Genomic DNA, 24,513 nt, shown 5'->3' on the forward strand with positions numbered 1-24,513 from the left:
CCTAACAACAATAACAACATGGAAATAAGTGGTTGGCCAGATTTAGCCCAGAAGCTATACAGTTTATTAACCAAAGCTCTAAAGTAACAGAACTCTTGCAATAAAGATCTCATCATAAAGACACAAATAATCATATATGATGAGATCTTTATGGTAAGATCTTTATTGCAAGACTTCTGTTACGTTAGAGCTTTCCTAACACTACGTTAGGGTGCTCTGGTGGCCAAGTAGGTAAGGAGTTAGCCTGTGAAAACATGGGGAGGAGCTCTGAATCTACCAGCTGCCATGAGGAAGAAAGATGGGCAATCTCTCTTCATGTGAAAACCTGCTTCAGGGTCAACTATGAGTCATAGCCAACTTGACAGCACATAATAAAAACAACACGTTAAAACAAAATGTTTATCATTTTAAAAACTTATCACTGTTATGAACTGATCATTAACACGTTGCTGCACACTTTTAAATTGACGACCGTGCTTAGAAACACATTTTGCTGTAATTTGCAGCAACGTGTTAAAAAAAAATCTTCAAAACAGATAAAAATCAATCCTGGAGTAAATGAGATAGTTAAGCTAATAAAATATTTTATCGACTAAATACAAACTTAAGAAATTTCAATGTTACCCCTTCTGCCTTTTTTATGTGATCCTGGGTCATCTTCATCTTCAGTTGCTGTATCTTGATCTAATTCCTTTTGTTCCGTTTCTTTGCTCTCAGCACTAGTATCAAAATCTTCCCTTTCTTCTTCCCTTAAGGATAAAAAGCTTACACTCAAAAACAAACATATAATTTGCTCATCAAATATTTATCACTGGACTACAAAATAATAGACATTACTAAGGAAATATGCACACAATCACTATTGACACAGGGTTTACTGTCTGGCAGAGTAAACAGATAATCACACAAATGGTAATAAAAATATGTACAGAATAATGAAATGATGTTCACAGGATATTTAAAAAGAATCAGATCTCTCAACAAAGAAAATCTTGCTTCAGGAAGAGACATTTAAGAGGGTGAGGGTAAAAATGGGAATGATCTGGCAGGGACCTGAAAAGACAGGGTAATGGTGGGCACAGTTCAATCAATGGTAATTAATTTTATAAAACATGATGGATGGGAATGATTGTAAGAAACATAAAGTGAATGAAGAATTGTGTGAAAAACAATGTATACAACCTTTGTAAGCAAACCAATGCATTTTTTTTAAAAAAGAGTGACACTGAAATAATTTCCACCAACCCAAAACGTCCTATGCTCATTAGCAGTCACTACCTAAACAATTTATTCCCTGGACTTAGGTAATTAAAAAAATTACATTTTGTGTTGGTTGTTTTCTTTCACTTAAATTATAATTGCAAGGTTTATCCATGTTGTATGTTTTCAGAACATAATTCCATTTTATTTCAGAATAATATTTGGTTATGACATTTTGTTTATACGTTCGTTCATCTGTTGACGCTTGGGTTGTTTCTACTTTTGTTTAATATGAATGATGTGGCTGTGAATACTCAGGTACAAAAATTTGTTGGAAAATTATAACAGTTAATACAATAATAAAATTAATTTTATATGCATTAAAGGGAGCTCTGGTGGCCTAGTGGCAAGAAGCTGTGCTATAATCCTGAAGGCATGCAGTTCAAGGCGATCAGCTGCTCCGCGGGAGAAGGATGGGTGGTCAGTCTCCTCCCATGAGATTAAGTGCCTCGGAAAACCTGATAGAGGGTCAGCTATGGGTTGGTTCTGACTTTATGGTACAAAATAACATGACAACATTCATTAAAAGTGAATTTAAACAAAAACTTCTTTAATATGCCCATACTTGAAGAAAACACATACACTAATAGAAAACTAGTATTCTGTAAATTGAAAGTGTCCTGAGTTTAAGATGCCTGAATTGTATTCTTTTTGTGTGCTAACATGGATAAATATAGCCATATAAGCCGAATAATTAAAATCATACCCAATAGATACATCTGCAGTTGAATTTCTTTGCTCGTCTTCCTTTAATTTTTCCAGTTTCTCTTTCATTTTTTGTTCTTGTTCTTTTAGTTTTTCTTCCTTCCTTTTACGAATTCTTAAAGTTAAGAATAAGATATTCTTGATAACTTGATGAAAAAGATACTTTAACTGTGACATTATGGAAAGTGCTCCAAACATTATTATGAAACTACAGTACCATAATGATTGCTAACATTTTCTCCCAGCTTGTATGTCCCCCAAAGACATATATAATGTGTCAGTATGAAATTTTTTACATGTACAACTCAGTGACACTAATGATATTCATTGTTTTGTAGAGATTACCATTATCTGTTTCCAACATTTCCTATTATTCTTAACAGAAGGTTGGTACCCCCAAATTACTCCCTTTTCCCTCCTCCTTTATTCCTCCTTGATCTCTAGTTGCCTATTTTGGATATTTCATCCAAGGAGAGTCTTTGTGATGTATAATCTATAATGTCTTTAAGGCTCATTATGTTGCACCATATATCAACACTTTAGTTCTTTATGGCTAATACTTCATTACATAGGTATACACTTATTCCTCACTGCTTTACACCATTTTTGATATTTTGGATGACCTATTATTTGACTACTTTGTACATTAATTACATGGACTCTGGCAGTAATAATCTCAAGAGATCTCTGACAGGCACCTTACTGGTAGACTCAAGTGCATGGTGGAAGGCAGGTATTCCACATAGTATTTCACTTCCTGAGAGGGGACATAGTCTTTCCAAGTTGCCAGGGTGGTAGGCAGGAGTGACTGATTAGGGGTGGGAGGAGTGGGGATGGCGGGAAGTAGGTTGGGGCAGCTAGTGTCCTAAAGGGAGAACAATCCCTTGGGGACTAGGAAGGAAGCAGGACTCTATAGAGTCTAGCCCACGGGACACCATGTGTGCTGACCAACACACCCACAGCCCCATGTTTTCCTGATGCACCTACCTTGTCAGGCACAAGTAGGGGCAGGACAAAATATCAGGGCAGACATGGGGTTAGTGTATAAGTGGTCAGTGGCAAGCACAGTTTACAGTCAAAGGCAGAGGGAGTGCCTGGTCATCATAGAGACACTAGGGTAGAGTGGAGCAAGGCTTCCCACTGACAGCCATGAGCTGTCTGAGTGAGGAGATGGAAAGGGAAAGTATATCCCTGGGTGATACCCAAGCTCTTCTGCCTGTAGACAGGGAACTCTAGGCCCTTGAAAAAGTCCCAAAGAGTGTTTTGTGGCTGATTAAAAGATAAAGTAGGGCCAATGACCCTGAAAATACAGAAGGCCCTCTCCTGTGGGAGGTGGTGGGAGCTGAGGTCTCCTGAGGCTATAATTAGGGAAAAGGAAGGTGGTAGTGTGGCAGGTAACCTTGTTAGGGGCCTGGTGGGACATTCACAGTATAGGTAAGGAAGAGATGTAGTAATTTTTCACATAATACCAGTTTTCATATAAAGGGTTTTAGAACCTAACAGTTTCAATAAATTATGAGATATATATATATATACCTTCTACTCACTTCATTATCCATTAATGCTGTTTCTATCCTATTGGCTATTATACAGTGGTACAATGAATACGGAATACACATAAATTTATAACTTCTTAGCTAACCTATCAAATAAATGCCAGTGCAAGCCAATGTCACATTTTAATAAATGTGTAATTGTATTATATAACACACTTTGGTTTTTAGATGCAGCTTTCATTAGCAGGACTGATTGTAATTCTTGCTTACCTGGCAGCTGCTTCTTCCCTCTCTTTTCGATGTTGCTCTGCTTTTAATTCCCGAAACTCTTGCTTTGCCTGCCGTAATATATCAACATAATCTTCAATAAAATCCCTTGTAGAAACTAGAGTTAGTAGTTTTCCACAGAGAGCATGAAGAATCTTCATTTTTTCTCCTGTCAAAAAATTAATAAATGACTTTTCAGTGGTTTAATGTGAAAATGTATATGGATAGTTTCTCAAGGCCAAGTATGTAAATGGAAAAATTTTAGAAAAGAGCAACTCAGTCCTATATAAGCTCTGTAATATATAAGGCATTTAAAATCCAAGTAACTGCTTTATATATTTTATATTTATAAACAGATAAAAAGAGTATTCTAATTACAAAGAATTTTTTTCAACTTTTAATTTTAGCGTCATGTATGAAGTTAAAATCAAAGTTAAGTAACAATCATGTAAAGAAACTGTCACAAACTGATGCTCTAAAAAGACTGCAGAATAATGCTAACATAAATTATAAAGCTTATGTGGGGTAGAGCGTCCTGCTGCCAATCCAAACCCTGGTGGTTTGAATCCACCAGCTATTCTGAGGAAAATGATAGGTAATCTCCTCTCAAGTGATACACAGTCTCTGAAAATCCATTGTATAGTCACCTATGATTGGTCCTGATGCAACGGTAATAATTTTGCTGTTGTATATAAACATGCCAGACGTCTCTGGATGGTGCAAATGATTAAGTGCTCAAACACCAGCAAAAAGGCTGGTAGTTTAAACACTCAAGATATTTTGTGCGAGAGACCTGGCAAATCACTTCTGAAAATTCAGCCTGAAAACCTTCTGGAGGAGCTTATGTATATTTTGTATACATGGAATCATCATGAATTAGAATAAATTCAAAGATAGCCAAGAACAATATACAAATGTTAAGAATTAAGGTAATTCTACTAATGTTGTATTTTGTCTTAAAAGCATATTCACTAAAGAAGTGACAAATTTCTTCATCTTGACTTTGGAACTGATTCATGGTCGATCCTACCACAGGTTTTCAGAGGCTATAAGTTGGTAAGAAAAGATTGCCCACCTTTTTCCTGCAGAGCAGTGGGTGGATCTGAACCCTCTGACTGCCTTTGGGTTGGCAATGCAATTCCTTATCCATTAGGCCAACAGACTTAGTAAATTTAGAGTAGTAACAAATCTTAATCTTAGAATATCAAAATGTAAAAGATAATAGTAACATTAATAATTCCAACTTGAAAAGTTTACCTGGTGTTAAATCATACACTGAAGTGCTTGACAGTTTCTTCACTACACCAGGATTGCTCAGGCGAAGCTCCATACAAGCGTCATCTGTAGCATCAAATCCCCCTCGTTTTTGATATCTATACTTTGCATTTGCTGATGTCACATCAGCACCTGAAGCTAAGATGTGAAGTCTGAGGATTTCAGACAGAGTGCAGCTATCAAGATCCAAGCTTTTCAAACTGCAGCCTATAGTTGTTAAAAAGGAAAGTCATTCAGAATATAAACAATAAATATTGAACAATACAAAAGTACCTTTAAAAATTTAAAAATAAAAACTAGAACAAAAAATAAACCCCACACATACCCTGGTGTAACTGTGGCCACGCAGCTGCCAAAGATGCAACTGCAGACAGTGCAGATTTTGTAGGGTCTGCATCTTCATCCAAAGCCTCTGTCAAATCTTTAAGGAAATAAATACTTTATTCTAGTACTAATCAAAGAGTCAATATTTGGGAGTTATATCTTTTTAAATGATGAAAAAGAAATAGCAAACATTCAGGAACCTCAAAAGAACACTAAGTACAACAAGCATTATTCACATTCTTCCTAAAAGTATAAATTCTAAAACATGCACTAAAGACTAACATTTCCCTTACTTAAGATAAAAGACAATTTTCAAGTTATCAACAAGATAAACATGCATGGCAAAATAGCAAAATTCACTTGAGAATGAAAAGCAAACCTCCCACACACAACAGAATCTTAGAGAAGTTCACTTTGAAAATCAGAATTTTTTCAAAGATACTAAAACTTTTGTCATTATTTTAAGAATGAATCCTAATTGAAGTTACTCTCTCATTGCTATGGAGTAAGAACCAATTCATAGCTGGTCCTCGACTGGGTTTTCAGAGGCTGTACACTGCATGAGAGGAGATCACCCATCTTTTTCATGGGGAACACCTGGTGGATTTGAACTGCTTGCTTTTGGCTGGCAGCACACTTCTTACCCAGTAGACCACAAGAGCTCTCTCATAAAGTGTAAGTTGTAAAAATCATAAGATCAGTACAAAAGAGCTAAAAGAACTGTGTAGATAGCAGAGTCAGCACAAGTCACTTAATTCCTAAATTTTCTTCTTCACTAAAATTTACTGTTTTTATTTTGAAAATTCTCCAATCCAACAATTATGTGTTCCAAAATATATTTACCTTTGAGAATACTGCTTATTTTACAAATAAGATCAAAGAGTAATGTGACCAACACAATCATTTAAAGTATTAAAACATAGTTATTCCTAATTATAAGATTATTAAAAAGATATTCATTCTAAAACTTATATGAAAAGTTTCAGGAACATTCAAATGGCTTATGAAAAAGCTATTGTATCACAGTACAGTGGACAACCTCAGACTAAAAAGCAGATAGTATATAGTCTTGTCTTAGCTTTGCCAGTGCCGTAGCCTTTAGACAAGGAACTTAGCTAGCATTTCAATCTTCTAAAAAGTATGAGAGTAGATAATTTTCTAATTCTTCAAATCAAGAAGCTCAATATAAAGTCCTAAGATAGCTTTTGTAAGTGGGGAACTAAGATGTGTATCATCTGCCTACTCATCTTTTCCAGTCCTCCAAAAGAAGCTTGAGGGTTTGAAGCCATCTGGGCTTCCTTAACCTTCTTTTTTTTTTTATAATTTGTTGTGTTACTAGCACAGGAGGAGATTGCTCCTCCTTCTCCAGCAGAGCATCTGGTGGATTCAAACTGCATGCCTTTGGGATTGCAGGGCAGCTTCTTGCCACTAGGCCACCAACACTCCCAGGTTCCTTAATCTTTTACTGTCATCCTAAAAAACCAACCATAGAAGACAGAAATGCTATTCTTTATAAAAGGAATAAACTATGGTATAACAGTGATAACAATCACTGACACTAACAATGATATTTAAAGCAAAAGAAGCATTAAAAAAGGAGTGTAACGAGTATAAAAGGTAAGGTTATCTGACAACCTTTCGCATATCTGGTGAAATTTCTCCCAGGACTCAAATCTAGCTCAACAAGCTCTGGAGACATGGCCTGTTGAGATTTGTACAGCTAGCCCAAAGGCATTAATTATCTCCCTGGCAGTTCAAATCTAATAGATGCTCCACAGAAGAAAGGTGAATAATCTCTTCCCTGTTATTAGAGAGCCTTGGAAAACCTACTAGAGAGTGGTGCTGGCATTCTTCCTTTGCAATAATCACCATATTCAATATTAATTATTTATAGTAAGTTCAATTTCCTAGGAAAAAGCCCTTGAAAGGTCTTAGAAAATGAGCCACCAATAACATTACAGTTTACTTTTAACTGTGTTAGATATATCTTCTATAACTTAGCCATCCATTAAATGGCACTTTCAAGAAACCAAATACCATTCCTGAATTCTCTTAGAGGACTGTAGTCACATGGGTACATCACACCAAGAAATTGAGCTGACTTGTATGTAGGATGCTATTACAATCTGAAACAGATACATTCATATTCACCACAATCTAAAATTAGGTACATACAATTCTAAATGTTATTCCTGTAAAAACACAAAACTATTCTATATAAGGAAGACACCCTTGTTTTCATTATTTTTAAAAACTTTTAAGTTCTTGATGTAGGACTAAGGAGGAACTGATGGAGTCACTATCTAGTTAATTCTGACTCATAGCAATCATGTAAGATAAAGTAGATCTGACCAAGTATGTAAAAGCAAAGATCTTTACAGAAACAGACTGCTCCATCTTTCTCTTTGCAGAGCTGTGGGTGATTTTAAACTGTTGACTTTTTGGTTAGTAGCTGGATGCTTTATACACAGTGCCACCCAGGCTCCTAGAACTGATACCATAAATGAAAAATTTACTGGACAAGATATGCTAAAAAAGCAATCACAGGTCAAAGAAATTAGAACTCCTTGAAGAAAGCTAATGCTATAGACAATGTAAGGGAAACAAATACTAAAAATTTCCAATTCTTTGCTATTATGAGATCCTATGATACATTCTCAAAAGACATGGTTTGTGTCATTACTTTTCCATTAGATATACGTTTTAGGGAAAGTTAATTCAAATCTTTACATTTCCATCTCTTTAAATGCAAAAATGAATAAATAATTATACCTACTTCACAGGGGTGAAAGGAGTTATTAGAAACAATGCATTTTTAGCATAATTTACTATATACTAGCTTCAGTAAAGAACTTCACTGAATCTGTTCTGTTATTACTAAGATAAATTCATTCTGGATACTTTATTTCCTGCTAGAAACAGCAGGTAAAACTTTACTGATAAGACCACAAACAGAGAAAATTGAAGAATATTCAGTTTACAAATGACTATTTTCAGGAAGATTTTGGGAAGCCTTTTTGTTACTGAGATGGGAAAATATGTGAGGAAATATTCCTGGGGAAATAATCTAGAGCCCTTACTGAATCTAAAGTAATCATGTAAACTGTAGCCATAAATAGGAAAGTGAGATAAAAGTAAAAAACCTCTAATGTTTGTTTATTTTCTTCTAAAATAACTATTTTAAAACAGCATTAAATATTTATTTAGTGGCTAAGACACATTCAGAGAATGCATTTTATATTAAGAGAAAGTTCTGTATAGAAGCAGAGCTATAAAAATTATGTTTAAACCAATCGTACCACTCTGCACAACCATGAAATCTTTCTCTTATAAAGATTTATAGCTTCAGAAACCTGATGGAGTGTCACCATAAGTTGACAATGACTCAAAAGCAGTGGGTTTTAATATATTTTGTATTAAAGTCAGAACTTGATTAACGATCCTGTATTCTTGGTAAATAATATAACTTAACAGCTGAAAGAAGGAATATTTGTTTTATTATCTTAGAAAATTTATGTTTATTCCTGGTACTCATCACTTTAGAAAATCTTTAAATGTCTTAAAAGCAAATCTACCAGCTGCTCCTTGGGAGAAGGATGGCCAGTTGTCTCCTGTGTGATTAACTGCCTCTGAAAACATACTGCAAGATTAGCTATGGGTCAGTTCTGACTTGATGGCAGAGAACAACAATAATAATAACTTTTAAATCATTAATCACTTTCCTTCACTGTTATTATTTTTTGCTTCCCACATCCATACACCAATAATGTACAGTCTTGATGACTGAGATAATTGAGATGTCAAAAGGGGCCATCTTGCTAAAATGGCCTTGATAATCCTAGAACCTAAGGTGATTAATGTTATCACTAGAATTTTCATGTATAATTCACACAGCACCATCAAAAGGCAACCAACATTGTATGTATACTTATCAATACCCTTGTTGTTTCAGTGACCAGGCAGAATGGCCAACACAAGTATTTAAATATGAATGTTCCATTTTTGAACCAATATTCTGTTATCAAGATGTGTCACGCTTATGCAAATAAATATAAATTATGTCTTTGGGTGAATTTTTATGTAACAGACAAATATTTATGAATCAAATTTCTAATTGTTATGAATTTTTTTTCCCTTTAACTTTCATATGAGACAAAGTCATTAACAGTAACACCAACAAACCACTGCTGGTGATTTCTGCTGGCAACCTCATGTCTGTCACAGTAGAACTGTTTATAACACCCAGGGATTTCACCATAATGATGATGATAGAGACTATTCAGGAAGCAAGATAACTTCTTTACATAGACATACATGTTGAAATCTTTCTTTGATGAGGTGAATTCTAAGCAAAATAGGGAACACATTCTATTGACTCATAGCAAATTTACAGGACAGAGTCAGGATTTCTAAGGCTATAGAACTTTACAGAAGTAGAATATGTCATCTTTCTCCTGTAGACAGGGGTAGGAGAGAAGGGAGTGGGTTCAAACCAATGACATTTTGGTTAGTAGTCTAACATTTAACCCACCATGCTACCATGATCCTTAAATAATTTATTGAGTGAGGGGAAAAGAAAATCAGTTCTTTAGTAGCATCTCTTACAATTATGAATCAATGAAATGAAGAATCTTTCTAAATTATTTGAGAAATCTCAAGGAATAAAAAGCACAACTGATTGCAGAGAAAAACTCTTTCATGTCAGCAAAAAAGACTCTACTGAAATAAAATACTATGCTTATAAAACATAACAAAGTAAGTAAATGCCTCGAAATCAGGTAACCTGAATAACTATATTTTTCAACTGTAAAAGCAATCTTTTTATACATAGCTACTATCAGTTCAATCAACAAGAATTTGAATTCTGACCTTTGGTGTCAGCATCAGTTATTTGCTCTTTGGCTACTTCCTCCTCTTCTTCAGCTATCGCCTGGAAGATGGCAGTCAGGAAGAAAAAAAGCAATTCACATAGTGGGCCTTCACTGTCATTTCCTACAAGAGCTTCCTCTAACACTTCTGTGAATAAAATGTTTAAAATGAATTTAAAGTTTTGTTCATATTCTAAAAAAAAAACTCCACTGGATTAATAAACATTTAAATTAACAACAGCCTATGTAACTAACTTTTTAAAAGCTCATTTATAAAAATATAACAAAATTCTATCCAAGGCAAAAATTTAAAAAAACCAATTATAATAGTTATAATAAAATCACATACCAAAGCCATAATATTCAAGAAAACCCAAGAAATCAATATATCTCATCTAAATTTAGGGTTAATGTCCAAATCAAAGCACATATGAAAAATGTTAACTTTATTTGGAATAATAAAAAGATGACAAAAAACACTGCTTGACTATTGTTGAGAGATACATAGGGCATTACCTTTACCAAATAATGTTTTGGGAAGTAATCATCAAAACAAGGATAGCACCTAATTCAGTTTACCTATGGTTCTATGTACCTTACCTAAACTAACATTGTTCTTGATTTGTAAGGCACAATGATTTATGTGTCACCTAACACTTAAATAGAAACTGGAGAAAATCTGAAGCCCTCCTGAAGAATATATTTATAAGCATAGGAATGACATAATTGTCCTTAAGGAATCTAACAGCTAAAAATCCAAAATGTTATCCAAATCTCTGCTCTTATGACAGGTAATGTTTATATAAAGTAAATTATGTAACTACATAGGCAAAACTACAAACGAGATCGGCAAGGTAATAACATCTCCAAATTTGTTGCTGTTATCAGGCATCATGGAGCTGACTACAACTTGTTGTTGTTGTTATGTGCCGTCGAGTCATTTGCGACTCATAGCCACCCTAGGTACAACAGCCCTAAACAATGCTCTATCCTGTGCCAACCACATTGCCTCTGACACACCCATCCCGATTACCCCAATCACTGAATCAATCCACCGCATAGAGGGTCTTCCCCTCCTGCGCTGTACCTCCGCTCTACCCAGCATGATGTCCCTCTCTAAAGACCTGTCTCTCCTTACAACATGTCCAAAGTATGTCAGGCGAAGCCCCAGAATCCTTGCCTCCAAGGAGCAGCCTGGTTTAACCCTCTCTAGGACGAATCTGTTTGTTTTCTTGGCAGTCCATGGTACATTCAATACTCTTCTCCAGCACCACAGCTCAAAGGCGTCAATTCTCCTTCTGTCCTCCCTAGTCATTGTCCAGCTCACTGATGCATAACAAGTGACTGCAAAGACCATGGCCTGTATCAGGCGCACCTTCGTCTCCAAAGAGACACCGTTGCTCTTGAGTACTTTAGAGAGGTCATTAACAGCAAGCAGACTTGCCCATCGCAATACGTTTTTTTATTTCCTGGCTGCTGGTGCCAAGAGTGTTGACTGTGGAGCTGAGCAAACTGAAGCTGTGAACAATCTCAATCTCTTCGCCATCCATCCTGATGCTACCAATTGGTCCAGTGGTGAGAATCTTTGTCTTCTTGACATTGAGCCTCAGTCCATACTGAAGGCTGCAGTCCTTGACCCTCTGCAGTAAGTGCATGAGGTCCTCCTCAGTTTCAGTGAGCAAGGTTGTGTCATCTGCATAACGCAGATTGTTGATAGATCTTCCACCAATCCTAACGCCACACGTCTCCTCATAGAGCCCAGCCTCTCAGATAATATGCTCTGCATACAGGCTGAAAAGGTATGTAGATAGGACACATCCCTGGCGCACACCCTTCCCAATTTTGAAACATTCAGTATTGCCCTGCTCTGTTCTGACAACTGCCTCTTGGTCCAAGTATAGGTTTCGCATTAGCACGATTAAATGTTCTGGGATTCCCATTCTTCTCAGAGTCAGTCATTAGGTGCCATCAAATCATGTACGACTCACAGTGACTCTATGAACAACTTGAACCTTGTCATATCCTGTGACATCCTCATCCTCTCTGCCATTTGAGTCCACTGTCCCAATCTGTCTTATTGAGGATCGTCTTCTCTTTCATTGACCCTCCACCTTTCCAAACATGATGTCCCTTTCCAAGGAATAGCCCCTCCTTAGGGTAGGGTTCAGGCCTACTGTTCACAGGTTGCTATGAGTCATACTCAATTAACAATAACACAACAACAAAATGCCCAAAGTATGTGAGATGAAGCTTTACCATCTTTATAGAGCACTCTGGCTGTACTTTCTTCAAGACATATCTGTTTGCACTTTTGGGATATTCAGTACTCTCCTCCATCACCATAATACAAAGCCATAAATGCTTCTGTCATCTTATTCACTGTCTAGCTCTCGGATGTGTAGTAGGTGACTGAAAAGACTTGGCTTGTTGAATGAAGCACACCTGGGTCTTAAAACTGATGTCATTGCTCTTTAGGACTTCAGAGAGGTCCCTAACAACAGACCAATGCAATATGCCTCCTGAATGAAAATCCAACTTTGTGTAAACTTTTGTCAAAATCACAATAAAATAAAGTTTTAAAAAACTAAAAAATGTTCCCTGATCTCCTGACTGCTGGTACTAAGGATGTTGTTGCCTGTGGATCCAAGTAAGATGAAATTGCTGACAACTTCAATCTTTTCTCATTTATGATGTTGCTTATTGGAGGTTTTTGTCTTCTTGATGTTGAGATACAATCCAAATGGAAGACTGCAGAACTTGATCTTCTGCAGCAAGTACTCACGTCCTATTCACTTTCAGAAAGCGAAGTTGTGTTATCTATATAATGCAAGTTATTGATGGGTCTTCCTCCAATTCTGATGTAATCTTCTTATTCAAACTGTCTAGCTTCTCGAAGGATTTGCTTACCATACAAATTGAATAGGTATGGAGAAAGGACACACAACTTTCCTGATTTTAAACCATGCAGTGTTCCTGTGCTCTGTTCAGACAACAGCTTCTTGTTCTAAGTATAGGTTTTGCATGAACGCAACCACGTGTTCTGCAATTTGTAGTTTTCTGTTAGTCATAGCTTGTGATTCAAAAACCTTTGCATTGTCAATAAAGTACAAATAGACATTCCTTTGGTATTCTCGGTTTTCAGCCAAGATCCATCTGACATTAATAATGACATCTCTGGTACACAGACTCTTCTAAATCCAGCCTGAATTTCTGGCAGTTCTCTGTCAATGTACTGGTCTAGTCCTTTTTGGATGATATATTTTGCTTGCATGCAATATTATTCAATGATCTTCACATTCTGTTGGATCTCCTTTCTTGGATATGAAAACAAATATGGGTCTCTTCTAGTCAGTTGACTAGGTAACTTTCCTTCAAATTTCATGGCACAGATTTGTGAGCCTCACCAGGGCTATTATCTACTACCTGAAACATGTTAATTGGTAACCCACCGATATCTACGACCTTATTTTTAACCCATGTCTTCAAGGCAGCTTATACTTCTTCCCTTATCACCACTGGTCCTTTATCATATACTACTCCTTGAAATATTTCAGCATTGATCAATTCTTTTTGGCACAGGGACTCTATATTCACTCCATCTTCTTTTGATGTTTCCTGGATATTTTGTCTATAGCATCTCTCAGTATTGCAACTCAAGGCTTCAATCAGTTCTTCCAGCTAGAAAAATGTTGAAGTTCTTGTAGTGACTCTATAAACAACTTTGCTCTATTTTGTGCTATCCTCAGGAGCCCATTGTTACAGTCACTGTGTCAATCTATCTTGTTGAGGGTCTTCCTTTCTTTCTGACCTTCCACCTTTCCCAGCATGATGGTTTTTCCCAAATACAGCTGAGATAAATTCCTTTCCTGTATGTACTCACCATTCCCCATCAAGGAGTGGAGTCTATCCCCCAACACTCTTGAATCTGGGCTAGACGGAACTGCTCTCACAAATAGGATAGGGTGAAAATGCTGCGGAGCCTATAACAGGCTTATTGTTTAAGAAAGTTGGCAGTGTTTGTTTCTGTTTCTTGAAGCCCTAGTGTGAGAAGTGTGAGCCACCCTGCTGGCATGGGAGGCTACATGCAGTAGTATTAACATGTGTTAAGAGCCCATCTTGTACATCAAGTCAGTAAAGCTGCAGCTGCTTTTTTGACTATATAAAACCACATGAGAGACTTCCCAGAAAGAAGTGAAAAGCTAAGGCTAGTGAATCCACAAACTTTGAATTAATTTATTTTAAGTCACACAATAATAGATAAATGGAACGCTTACCTAGGGTTACTCCCTCAGGAAACTCATCCTGAAGATCAAAAAGTTCGCCAAACGCATGAAGGAACTCTAAAACCATCAAAGCATCACCAAAGATTTCAGGAGGTAGTCTAGTTTTCACTGGAGTTGGTTCTGGAAGTTCCTAAAAAAGAAAGAAATTTATATAATTGTTTAAACTAGGAACAGTAATGGCATAGTGGTAAAGAATTATGTTGCCAGCCCAAAGGTGTGCGGTTTGAATCTACCAGCTATTCCATAAGAGAAAGATGAAGATGGACAATCTCCTCCTATGCAGTTTACAGCTTCTGAAAATTCACTGGTGGGTCAGCTATGAGTCAGTTCAGACTCAAAAGCATGTAACAATTACACCAAGTACAGGAAATCTTGAAATGTAGATGTTACATATTCTTTAACTATTGAGAACTATTTAGAATTCTGGTTCTCACCACCAAATATTTATCAATACTATCTTTAGAACTTTTATAATTCTAGATGTTCTGACCTTATTATAACTTTACTAAATCACTGTCCCTTAGGGCTTAGTCCTTTCTTAAACTGAGCATAACTTTAGGCTGAAATGTATCAACAACTATGTAAACTATTTAAGAGGAATTCTTAACCTAGATTCAAAGCATTCATTGTGCAAATATTGTCTTCAATATTATTTCCTTGAGATATGGAATAGAATTAATCCATCAACTACTGATTCAGAAATTACATCATATAAGCTGAAACCTAACAGATGAGTTTGGTTTGGATTCTTTAGTCATTGCTGGAAGTAAGCAGAATCCTTATTTAGCAATCAAGTTAAATGTATGTTATTGGGTTATCAAGGATTATACAAATTACCATTTGTTTCTACAAATCAAATCACCACTAAAAAGCCAATTATAAAACACTAACATTATGAAGAAAAGAAAAGAGGAAGGTAAGATTTCATCAACAAAGTTCCGTAGAGCGTACAGAACTAATGTTTGCTGAACATCACATAAAATACTTCTACCTTAAGATCATCACATTCCATATCTTCTCTAGGTTTATTCCACTGCTTTAAGTGTTCCATATATTTTCGCTTTTCTTCACGTAATTTCTCCCTTTCCTAAAAGAAAAGGTTAATAAAAATTCTTACAATTATAAAACTCTTTTTATTCTTTTTTTTTGTGTGTGTGTGTGTGTACCGTCAAATCAGAGCCGACTGGTACAGGAGGAGATTGCCCCTCCTTCTCCAGCAGAGCATCTGGTGGATTTGAACCGTTATGCCTCTGGGATTGCAGTACAACTTCTTGCCACTAGGCCACCAGAGCTCCCTTACAATTATAAAACTTTTTAAGAAATTCTTTACATGGTAGGTAATGGCAGAGTTGTTTACTCTTATGCTCTTTATTGAGTAAAAATCTTCATGAGTGTGGTCTTCAGACCAGCAATATCAACACTGCCAAAGAACTTGTTCTAAATCCTAGTCTTTGGGTCCAACCTTTTATATACTAAATTAAAAACTGAGGGATTGAGGTCCAGTAATGTGTTTTAACAAGCCTTCTCAGTGATTCTGATGCAAGTGATTCTAAGTTTTAGAAGCACTTATCAAAGTAATACTTATCTTACACAATGGCTATAAAGAATGAAAATTCTTGGCACATAGTAGGTCTTAAATGTGTATCAGGTATCTGCCTGCGGCAACTGCAAAAGCTATGGTGGTACAGTGGGTTAAGCATTATGATGCTATACAGGAGAAAGTTGAAGCAATCTGTTTTTATAAAGATTTACACCTTTAAGAACCCTATTGGGGAAGTTCTACTCTGTCCTGTAAGGTTGCTGTAAGTCACTATGAGTTGGAATCAACTCAATGGGAGTGGATTAAGGTTGATAGCTGGTCTCTCCTTCTTTCAAATCAATTCACTCACTGGTGCTGAGATAAGAGTTGACTCATAGCTTATCCTGCAGCAGGCTTTCAGAGATTGTAATTGCACAGGAGAATCACATAGCTGGTGAATTCCTATCCACTAGACAACCAAAACTTGCCTACAGGCACATCAAGCCATTATACTGCATAAAACTGAACCTTATATTTATAATAAATTTATTGTTTCCAAGACTCATTTGAATCTCACAATAGCCTGGAAATACAGAGAAAGCAGTAAGTAAAAGCAACAATAACAAAATACAGTTGGCAGACATCTCTTGTAAGGAGAGACCGGTCCTTGGAGAAGGACATCATGCTTGGGAGGCTGGAGGGACAGTGCATGAGGGGAAGGCCCTCTATGAGGAAGATTGATTCAGTGACTGGGGTAATCGAATGAGAGTGTCAGAGACAGTGTGACTGGCATAGGACAGAGCTGAGTTTAGGGCTGTTGTACATAGGGTCACTATGAGTCACAAGCGACTCGACGGCACATAACAACAACAACAACAACAACAACAAGATTTGGACTACTGAAACCCTTAGTCTTAGTATTAGAACTTGAAACTGATCCTAAAAAGTACCTAATAAAGCATAGTATAAATAAAATACAGGGAGCTCTGGTGGTCTAGTGGGGGAGGAGTTGTGCAGCCAATACAAAGGCAGTTCAAATCTACCAGCAGCTCAATGGGAGAAAAATGGGCAATCTTGTCCTGTATACATTGGAGGGTCAGCAGAGTTGGTTCCAATATAAGAGTAATGAGTTGAATTGATAAAATATTTTACTACGATTGTCTAATAAATATACTTAATATATGTTAATGCCATTATGTTTCTTTCCGATTTATTAAGGAACATCTAAGATAAGTAAACAAAGTCATTGGTGGTTGAGTTGACTATGACGATGACTCATAGTAACAGCATAAAAACAGATTTTTCTGCATTGAACAGATTTTCAATGTAAAGCAATTCTTGTGGGATTCAGGACGATGAGCATTCTCATATACTATTATTGAGAGTTTAATATACACATGTTTGTTCTTAGTAATGTTTATAAGTTTAAAATGTTCTTACTTAAACAGATCAATCTATTATTCTACATCTAAAATTCCCGAGGAAATAATAAAAAGTGAAAAACTTTATGTGCAAATTTGAAGACAGTGGCACTATTTATTAGCAAAAAAAATTATAAAGCACTTGATTATTTCTATTTGATAATTATGGCACTGTTAAGAATTCCAGTTTAATTATACATTACATAGTAACATGAAAGAAAATATAATAATGCTAAACAAATAAAGGATACAAAACTTTATTGTCTTTCTAAAGTTAGGAAATAAAATCTGGAAAGAATCTAAGTATGAATAATGTTCCTTCTAATTTTTGCTATTTGCAATTATTCTATTTTCTTAAGCATACATGGATTATACTCTCCCATCTTCCATACTTTAGGATATGTTCAAAAAACTAACTCTAGAGAAAGCATGGACATCAAGTCTCTATAAGAAATATCTACCAGTCAAGATGATAATCAAGACTTGTAGAAACACCATGTTATTACAAATAGGTAGTTTTGACAATGTTACCTATTATTACCACTAACTTTAAAGTCAAAATTTTGTCCTAAGTGCAGCAGAGTTGTGTAGATACATGTTGGATCTCAAATTAGGCTTTTCAAGCAAAATGGAAATATCACTGGTGCTTATCAGTGCTCTATACATAATGATAATCAAAAGTGGTAAAAGCATTTGAAAATGAACTGAATTTAAGTATACAAAGTGGAGACTACAGCTATTAAATTCAAATACCTTTTCTCTTTCTATTTTAAGTCTTTCCTTTTCTTCTTTCTTCTTTAGTCTCTCTTCTTCAATAATTTTTTTCAATTCTTCCCTCTTTTTCTCTTTAACTTCCTTTTCTCTTTTCTTTGCTTCTAGGGCATCTGCTTTTTCTCTTTTTAATTTAGCCTTTTCAAAAGCTGTAGAGGTGAAATAGCATTTAGTTTATTAAAAAAAGAATTTAAGGTTAAGGGAGATCAGCAGAGATTCATAGTAGATATAAATCCTGGAGGGAATCAGCAGCTGATCTAAGTGAGGAAAAGAAGTTTTCTAGGTTTAAGACAAAGACTCCATTGAGACAGTCCTTGCTTTAAAAGCCCTTTTACTCAAAACATGATTCAGAAGCAAACTGTCACTCTGTCAAAAATGGAGAATCTCAGACCTAATTTTGAACCTTCATTTTAACAAGGTTCCCATATGAGTCATATGTACAGTCAAGTTTGGGAGGCAGTGATAGCTCATAGTTGTCCACAGGTACTGTAAAGTCCAATTTGTGGTTAATCTAGCATTGTTGTTGTTATGTGCCGTCGAGTCGCTTGCAACTCATAGCGACCCTATGTACAACAGGCCTAAACTCTGCTCTGTCTGGTGTCAATTGCACTGTCTCCAATACACCCATCCCAATTACCCCAGTCACTGAATCAATCCACCTCATAGAGGGCCTTCCCCTCCTGCACTGTCCCTCTACCCTTCCAAGCATGATATCCCTCTCCGAGGACCTGTCCCTCCTTACAACATGTCCAAAGTATGTTAGACGAAGCCTCCGAACACCTTATGTAATTTAGCATTATATCAATTTAATGGGGATATGCTATACCTTGAGATATCATTTTAAGAAATGACTAAAAAAAAGTGATTTAGTGGGAAAGGAATTGCACTGCTATCACAGAGGTATGTGGTTCAAATCCACCAGCTACTCTAAGGGAAAAATATAGGTAATCTCCTCCTGTGATTTACAACCTCTGAAAACCCACTGGAGGGTAAGCTATGAGTTGGTTCCAATGTGACAGCCCATAACAACAAACAACAACTTCAAAATAATGAACCATAAATAAGTAATTTTAGAAGCATCCCTGATCCCAGCATAATTTCTAAAATGTCCTTTCTATCACTAAATAGTCTTTGGAGAGAGTTTGGAAACTTACCTAGTGACTTCATTTCTTCTTGTTTTAAAAATCTGTTTTTCTCTTTAATAGCTTTGTTCCTATATCCTGTAATAGTCTGTGTACTAATAATACTCTCCTAAAAAAACAAACCAAGAAATTAAAGTTGCAGGACTACATTCAAAAACAGATAATATGCCATGTTCTTAAAGTAAGAACCCCCCCAAAAAAACCCTTAAAACCTTCACTGATTTTACCTTTAGTATGTAAAACTATTAATTCTGTAGCTCTACAAATTGGTCTAAGAACCTATCAGGGAAAACTAGTTTTACATCTGTAAAAGCACACGTGTATGCACACTCAACCAAGAGAGTAGGTGAGAAAAGACCGAGAGTTCACGTTCAAAAAAATTTGCATTAGAAGAAGGGGAGGATGGAAATCTTCCACGTTACTTACTAAATTAGAAATCTAAACCATGAAAGAGAGCAAAGACATTAAGCAATACTAAAAATGTCTTTTCATTTTATTTCTTACAAGAATGTCTCTGTTTTGTTCGTGATATCTTGAAAACTTGCTGGAGGGTCAGCCATGGGTTAATTCCAACTCAATGGTATTTAACAACCACCACAAGAAAATGAAACAATTCATTTGAATAAGTACTTAGTTTTTTTCCAGGCAGAATACTAAACACAGTGGTGAACAAGAGGGCAAGAAGATCATTTATTATAGAAAATCATTTGCAAGTAGGAAATAAAGCTTCATCTAGCATAAAAAACCTCAAGTGTGCCACTAACAAAGTACTAGGAGAAAAAAAGTGACCAAAAGGATGACAAGAGGAAAATAAAATAGTAAGAAAGTCAACCCAGATTCTGGAAGAGATTCTTAGTAATCACATGAAGGGGGAATATTTCTCATTATTAAAGGCTCTGAGAGAAGAAAGTTAGAAAGTGAGCACAAAAGAATTAAGATGAATACTCAACTTGTACTATTCTTATCTTTCTTCTTTATTTTAATCTTTTTTTTAGCTTTTTGACGAGCTTTTTTATTTCTTTTCACAGGCATACAGAATATTTTAAAATATATCCAATAAAAGGAAAAAATAACTAAGAGACAATAATTTTCAATGTTTTGGTAGAGTTTATTTTTTTAAATTTTTTTTTAAATTATTATTATTTTTTACTATTAATTCTAATGAAAATTTACAGAGATTTTGGATTTCCATTCATTCAATGTTGCACTTTTCTCCTGGCCAACAACCTCCCCTCCAGTTCGTTCTTCTCTTTGAAAAGTGAAAGAAAAATTCTTTCATTGTTAAAATCCCTCCCCCAAGTTCACTCCAGTATGCAGCCTTCGTTCTGGACTCCTGCCATGACAGTGATATCTAATCATATATCCCTTTTAAATAGTTCTCTCCCTCATCTGTTTTAATGCAGTATACATAATTTATCCCATCTTTCTCAGTCTCTCCCCCAACTCCGATGTCAGTCCTGTTTTACAGTAGCATTTGTCCTTTTGTGACTGATATATTTCACTCAGCATAATGTCCTCCAGAGTCACCCATTTTGAATAATATTGCATGAGTTCCTTGTTTTTCAATGCAGTGTAGTATTCCATAGTGTGAATATACTACAGCTTCTCTACCCATTCGTTTGTTGATGGGCACTTGCTTCCCAGCTCTATCGTGAACAAAGCCGTGATAAACATGGGCATGCATATATCTGCTTGGGTGGCAGTTATGGTTTCTTTGGGGTATATTACCAGTAGTGGAACTACTGGGTCAAATGGTATTTCTATTTGTAACTTTTTGAGAAAGTGCCATACTGCCTTCCATAGTGGCTGCACCATTGTCCTTATCTTTCTGCTAGAAATTTTCCTTTCCTTTATACTTTTCACAAAGTTTTCTTTTAAGAATATTTATTTTCTTCACCAAAGAAGACATTCAGATGGCCATCAAGCACATGAAGAAATGTTCAAAATCCCTAGCTCTAAGAGAGATGCAAATCAAAACAACTATGAGATATCATCTCACCCCAGTCAGAATAGCAAATTTTAATAGAACAGCAAGCAACAAATGCTGGCGAGGTTGTGGAGAAACTGGACCCTTATTCACTGTTGGTGGGAGTGTAAAATGGTACAACCACTGTGGAAGGCAGTATGGCGCTTTCTCAAAAAGTTGCAAATAGAGATACCATTTGACCCAGCAATTCCACTACTGGGAATATATCCCAAAGAGACCATAACTGACATCTAAGCAGATATATGCACACCCATGTTTACCACAGCTCTGTTCACAATAGCAAGGAGTTGTAAACAACCCAGGTGCCCATCAACAAACAAATGGGTAGAGAAGCTGTGGTATATTCACACAATGGAATACTATGCTGCATTGAAAAACAAGGAACTCATTCAATATTATTCAAAATGGGTGAGCCTGGAGGACATTATGCTGAGTGAAATATCTCAGTCGCAAAAGGACAAATGTAGCATGGTGCCACTGCTGTAAAATGGGACTGATATCAGGGTGGGGGTAAGACTGAGAAAAACTGGATAAATTGTGTATACTGCACTGAAACAGATGAGGGACTGAATAATTTAAAAGTGATGTATGATAGGGTATTATGGTTATCACAAGAGTCCACAATTAAGGTTGCATAGTGGAATGTACTTGGGGCGGTGGGAGGGGTGCGGGGGGATTGTGTACCAGGGAGGGAGTCTTTCTTTTACTTTTGAAAGAGAGGAGCGAACTGGGGGGCGGGGGGAGAGGGCTGGGCGGGGAGAGAAGTACAGCAATGAATGAATGGAAATCCAAATTCTCTGTAAATGTTCATTAAAATTATTTAAAAAAAATTGAATTTGCTTTCTAAGGTCTCTCTTGTATACACTAAACCAATGATTTAGACTGTAATTTTTGGGATAATATCTATTTTCAGTCTCTACATCATACAAATAACTGTTAAGAAAGATTTTTAGAAAGGACATTTCCATGTATTTATAGTTCAGCTATATGGTCACTACATAAATTGAAAAGACTTAACAGCAATGGGTTTGGGTTTGGGTTTGCAATGCACACCCTCCTCACTGATGCCAGACAAATGAATACCTTATTTATGTTTTAATTGCCTTTCTCACCTCCTTGTTTAATCATTTTTATGAGCTGAAGCACTGGGCTTTCTTAAAGTTTTCTGTTATTTCCATAAATTATCATCCATTGCTTTTTATGTTGCAATCCCATCATTTATTTCCCCAATTTCAGCCCCTTAATTTTCAATCATTTCTTATCAGTCTGTGTTCAAACTTTGGTTTAAAATTCTTGTGGCAAGGGAACCATGTGTAATTCACACTTATATCCTCTGTAAGCCTTACTGTTGTTTAGCGGTTATCAGCACCGAATTCACATATATTTCAAGGCAAAATGAATTCCTTCCTACAATATATGCAAATAAAGACTAACAGTGCTTTTGGCTTTGAATACAATAATGTAGTTTTTACTTATTCTCTACTTACCTGACTTATAGACATTCGTTTAGGAGGTCTCCCCCTTCTTCTGCTAGCAGGACTAAAGAGAAATGTGGGTGGCTCATCAGGGAAGAAATAAGAAAAATCCTGTTCTTCTATTTTATATATTGAAAGAGATGAGGCCTTCATAAAAAAAAAAGACACAAGGTACAATATTAACACATTAGTGAACCATATGTAGATTCACTGTAACATATCATAATGTTATGTGCCGAGTCACCTGCAACTTATAGCAACCCTATGTACAACAAACCCTGCTTTATCCTGTGCCAATCTTATTGTCTCTGACACACCTACACCCTTTACCCACTGAATCAATCCATCTTATCGAGGTTCTTCCTCCCTTGTGCTATCCTTCCATCCTTCCAAGCATGACATCCCATATAATCATTGTTAAAGACAAGATAAAAAAATACTGGAATTTTGAGTATATTGTCTAATACCACAAATTTAGGTGGTTTATTCATTCCTTTTTAAAATGACAGTAATTAGTTTACCTGAAAGAAAAATCTCAATTCAGACAATTATTTCACCACAAAATGCCTCAAAAATGTTTCTAGTTTCTTGAATTCTAAAATTATTTTGCAATTACATATTTTTTGTTTATTTGGGTTTTTTATTTTGTGTAAGATCTTATGTAAATAATCAATAGATGGTATACTAAAAAAAAATCCACTGTAGTAACTCGGTTTATTTTCCCTGACCATTTCTCCTAACTAAACATTTAGGTTTGCTTCTCCCTTTCCTTAGTTTGGAGTGATATTCCTAAAGCATTCCTCTCTACTTTATATCTATAGTTTTTTCATCTTTAATCCATATCCAATCATGGAATTTCTTTCTGATGAATAATTCTGAAGATGTGTGTGTGTGTGTTTAGACAAAATCATTGCTCTTTCTTCCTCTCAAAGAAAATATGTGCCATTTATAGAAATATCTTTTGGGAAATGTATGCTAAAAAAATGACATAAAGCAAAATAGGAAAATTTCTACAGGAAAACTCTCAATTATTTGGCAGAATACATACAAGTCACTCCAACTATTAAAATAAACCAAGGAAAAATAAGATTTTATATTAAAGTATATTCTATTGAGATGACTGGCTATCATCGTCCCTAAAACAGCCCAGTAATTGCTCCTTAAAAGCACACTGGTTGCACACCCATGTTTATTGCTGCTTTGTTCACAACAGCAAAGAGTTGGAAACAGCCCAAGTGCTCATCAACAAACAAATGGATAGAGAAACGGTGGTATATTCACACAATGCTATGCTGCACTGAATAACAAGGAACTCATGAAATAAACAAAATGGGTGACTCTGGAGGACACTATGCTGAGTGAAATATCTCATTCACAAAAGGACAAATACTGCATAGTGCAGCTGTTGTAAAACAGGACTGACATCAGGGTTGGATGGAACTTAAGAAAAGAGGGGAGAAATAATGTATACTGCATTGAAACAGATGAGGGAGAGAAGTATTTAAATGGAATATATGATTAGGTATTACTTTCATGACAAGAGTCCAGAATAAGAGCTGCATAGTGAAGTGGACTTGGGAGGGAGGACTGTGCAACAATGAAAAAAATTTTTATTATTTTTAAATTTTATTTTCTTCAAAGAGAAAAGCAAACTGGAGGGAGGGCTGTGTAGGGAGGAAAGTGTGCAATAATGTATGAATGGAAATCCAAAATCTCTGTA

General features: G+C 35.9%; 1 protein-coding gene across 1 annotated transcript in view; it reads right to left on the reverse strand.

Annotated features, from left to right (window-relative positions):
• The window catches only part of BAZ1A (bromodomain adjacent to zinc finger domain, 1A), a 126,550-nt gene that overhangs the window by 55,239 nt on the left and 46,798 nt on the right, over positions 1 to 24,513 (reverse strand). The window contains exons 7-17 of the mRNA XM_006891575.1: positions 22,791 to 22,940; positions 19,344 to 19,435; positions 18,172 to 18,338; positions 15,470 to 15,565; positions 14,470 to 14,608; positions 10,197 to 10,343; positions 5,329 to 5,424; positions 4,986 to 5,210; positions 3,732 to 3,897; positions 1,967 to 2,080; positions 625 to 749 (exon numbers count right to left, since the gene is read on the reverse strand). Of these exons, the coding sequence (XP_006891637.1) occupies positions 625 to 749; positions 1,967 to 2,080; positions 3,732 to 3,897; positions 4,986 to 5,210; positions 5,329 to 5,424; positions 10,197 to 10,343; positions 14,470 to 14,608; positions 15,470 to 15,565; positions 18,172 to 18,338; positions 19,344 to 19,356 (1,288 nt within the window). The 5' untranslated portion in view covers positions 19,357 to 19,435; positions 22,791 to 22,940. The remainder of the gene's footprint in view (positions 1 to 624; positions 750 to 1,966; positions 2,081 to 3,731; positions 3,898 to 4,985; positions 5,211 to 5,328; positions 5,425 to 10,196; positions 10,344 to 14,469; positions 14,609 to 15,469; positions 15,566 to 18,171; positions 18,339 to 19,343; positions 19,436 to 22,790; positions 22,941 to 24,513) is intronic.

Source organism: Elephantulus edwardii, unplaced genomic scaffold (genome assembly GCF_000299155.1).
Source record: "Elephantulus edwardii isolate Elephantulus edwardi_28Jun2011 unplaced genomic scaffold, EleEdw1.0 scaffold00100, whole genome shotgun sequence".
In the NCBI taxonomy this organism is placed as follows: Eukaryota; Metazoa; Chordata; class Mammalia; order Macroscelidea; family Macroscelididae; genus Elephantulus; species Elephantulus edwardii.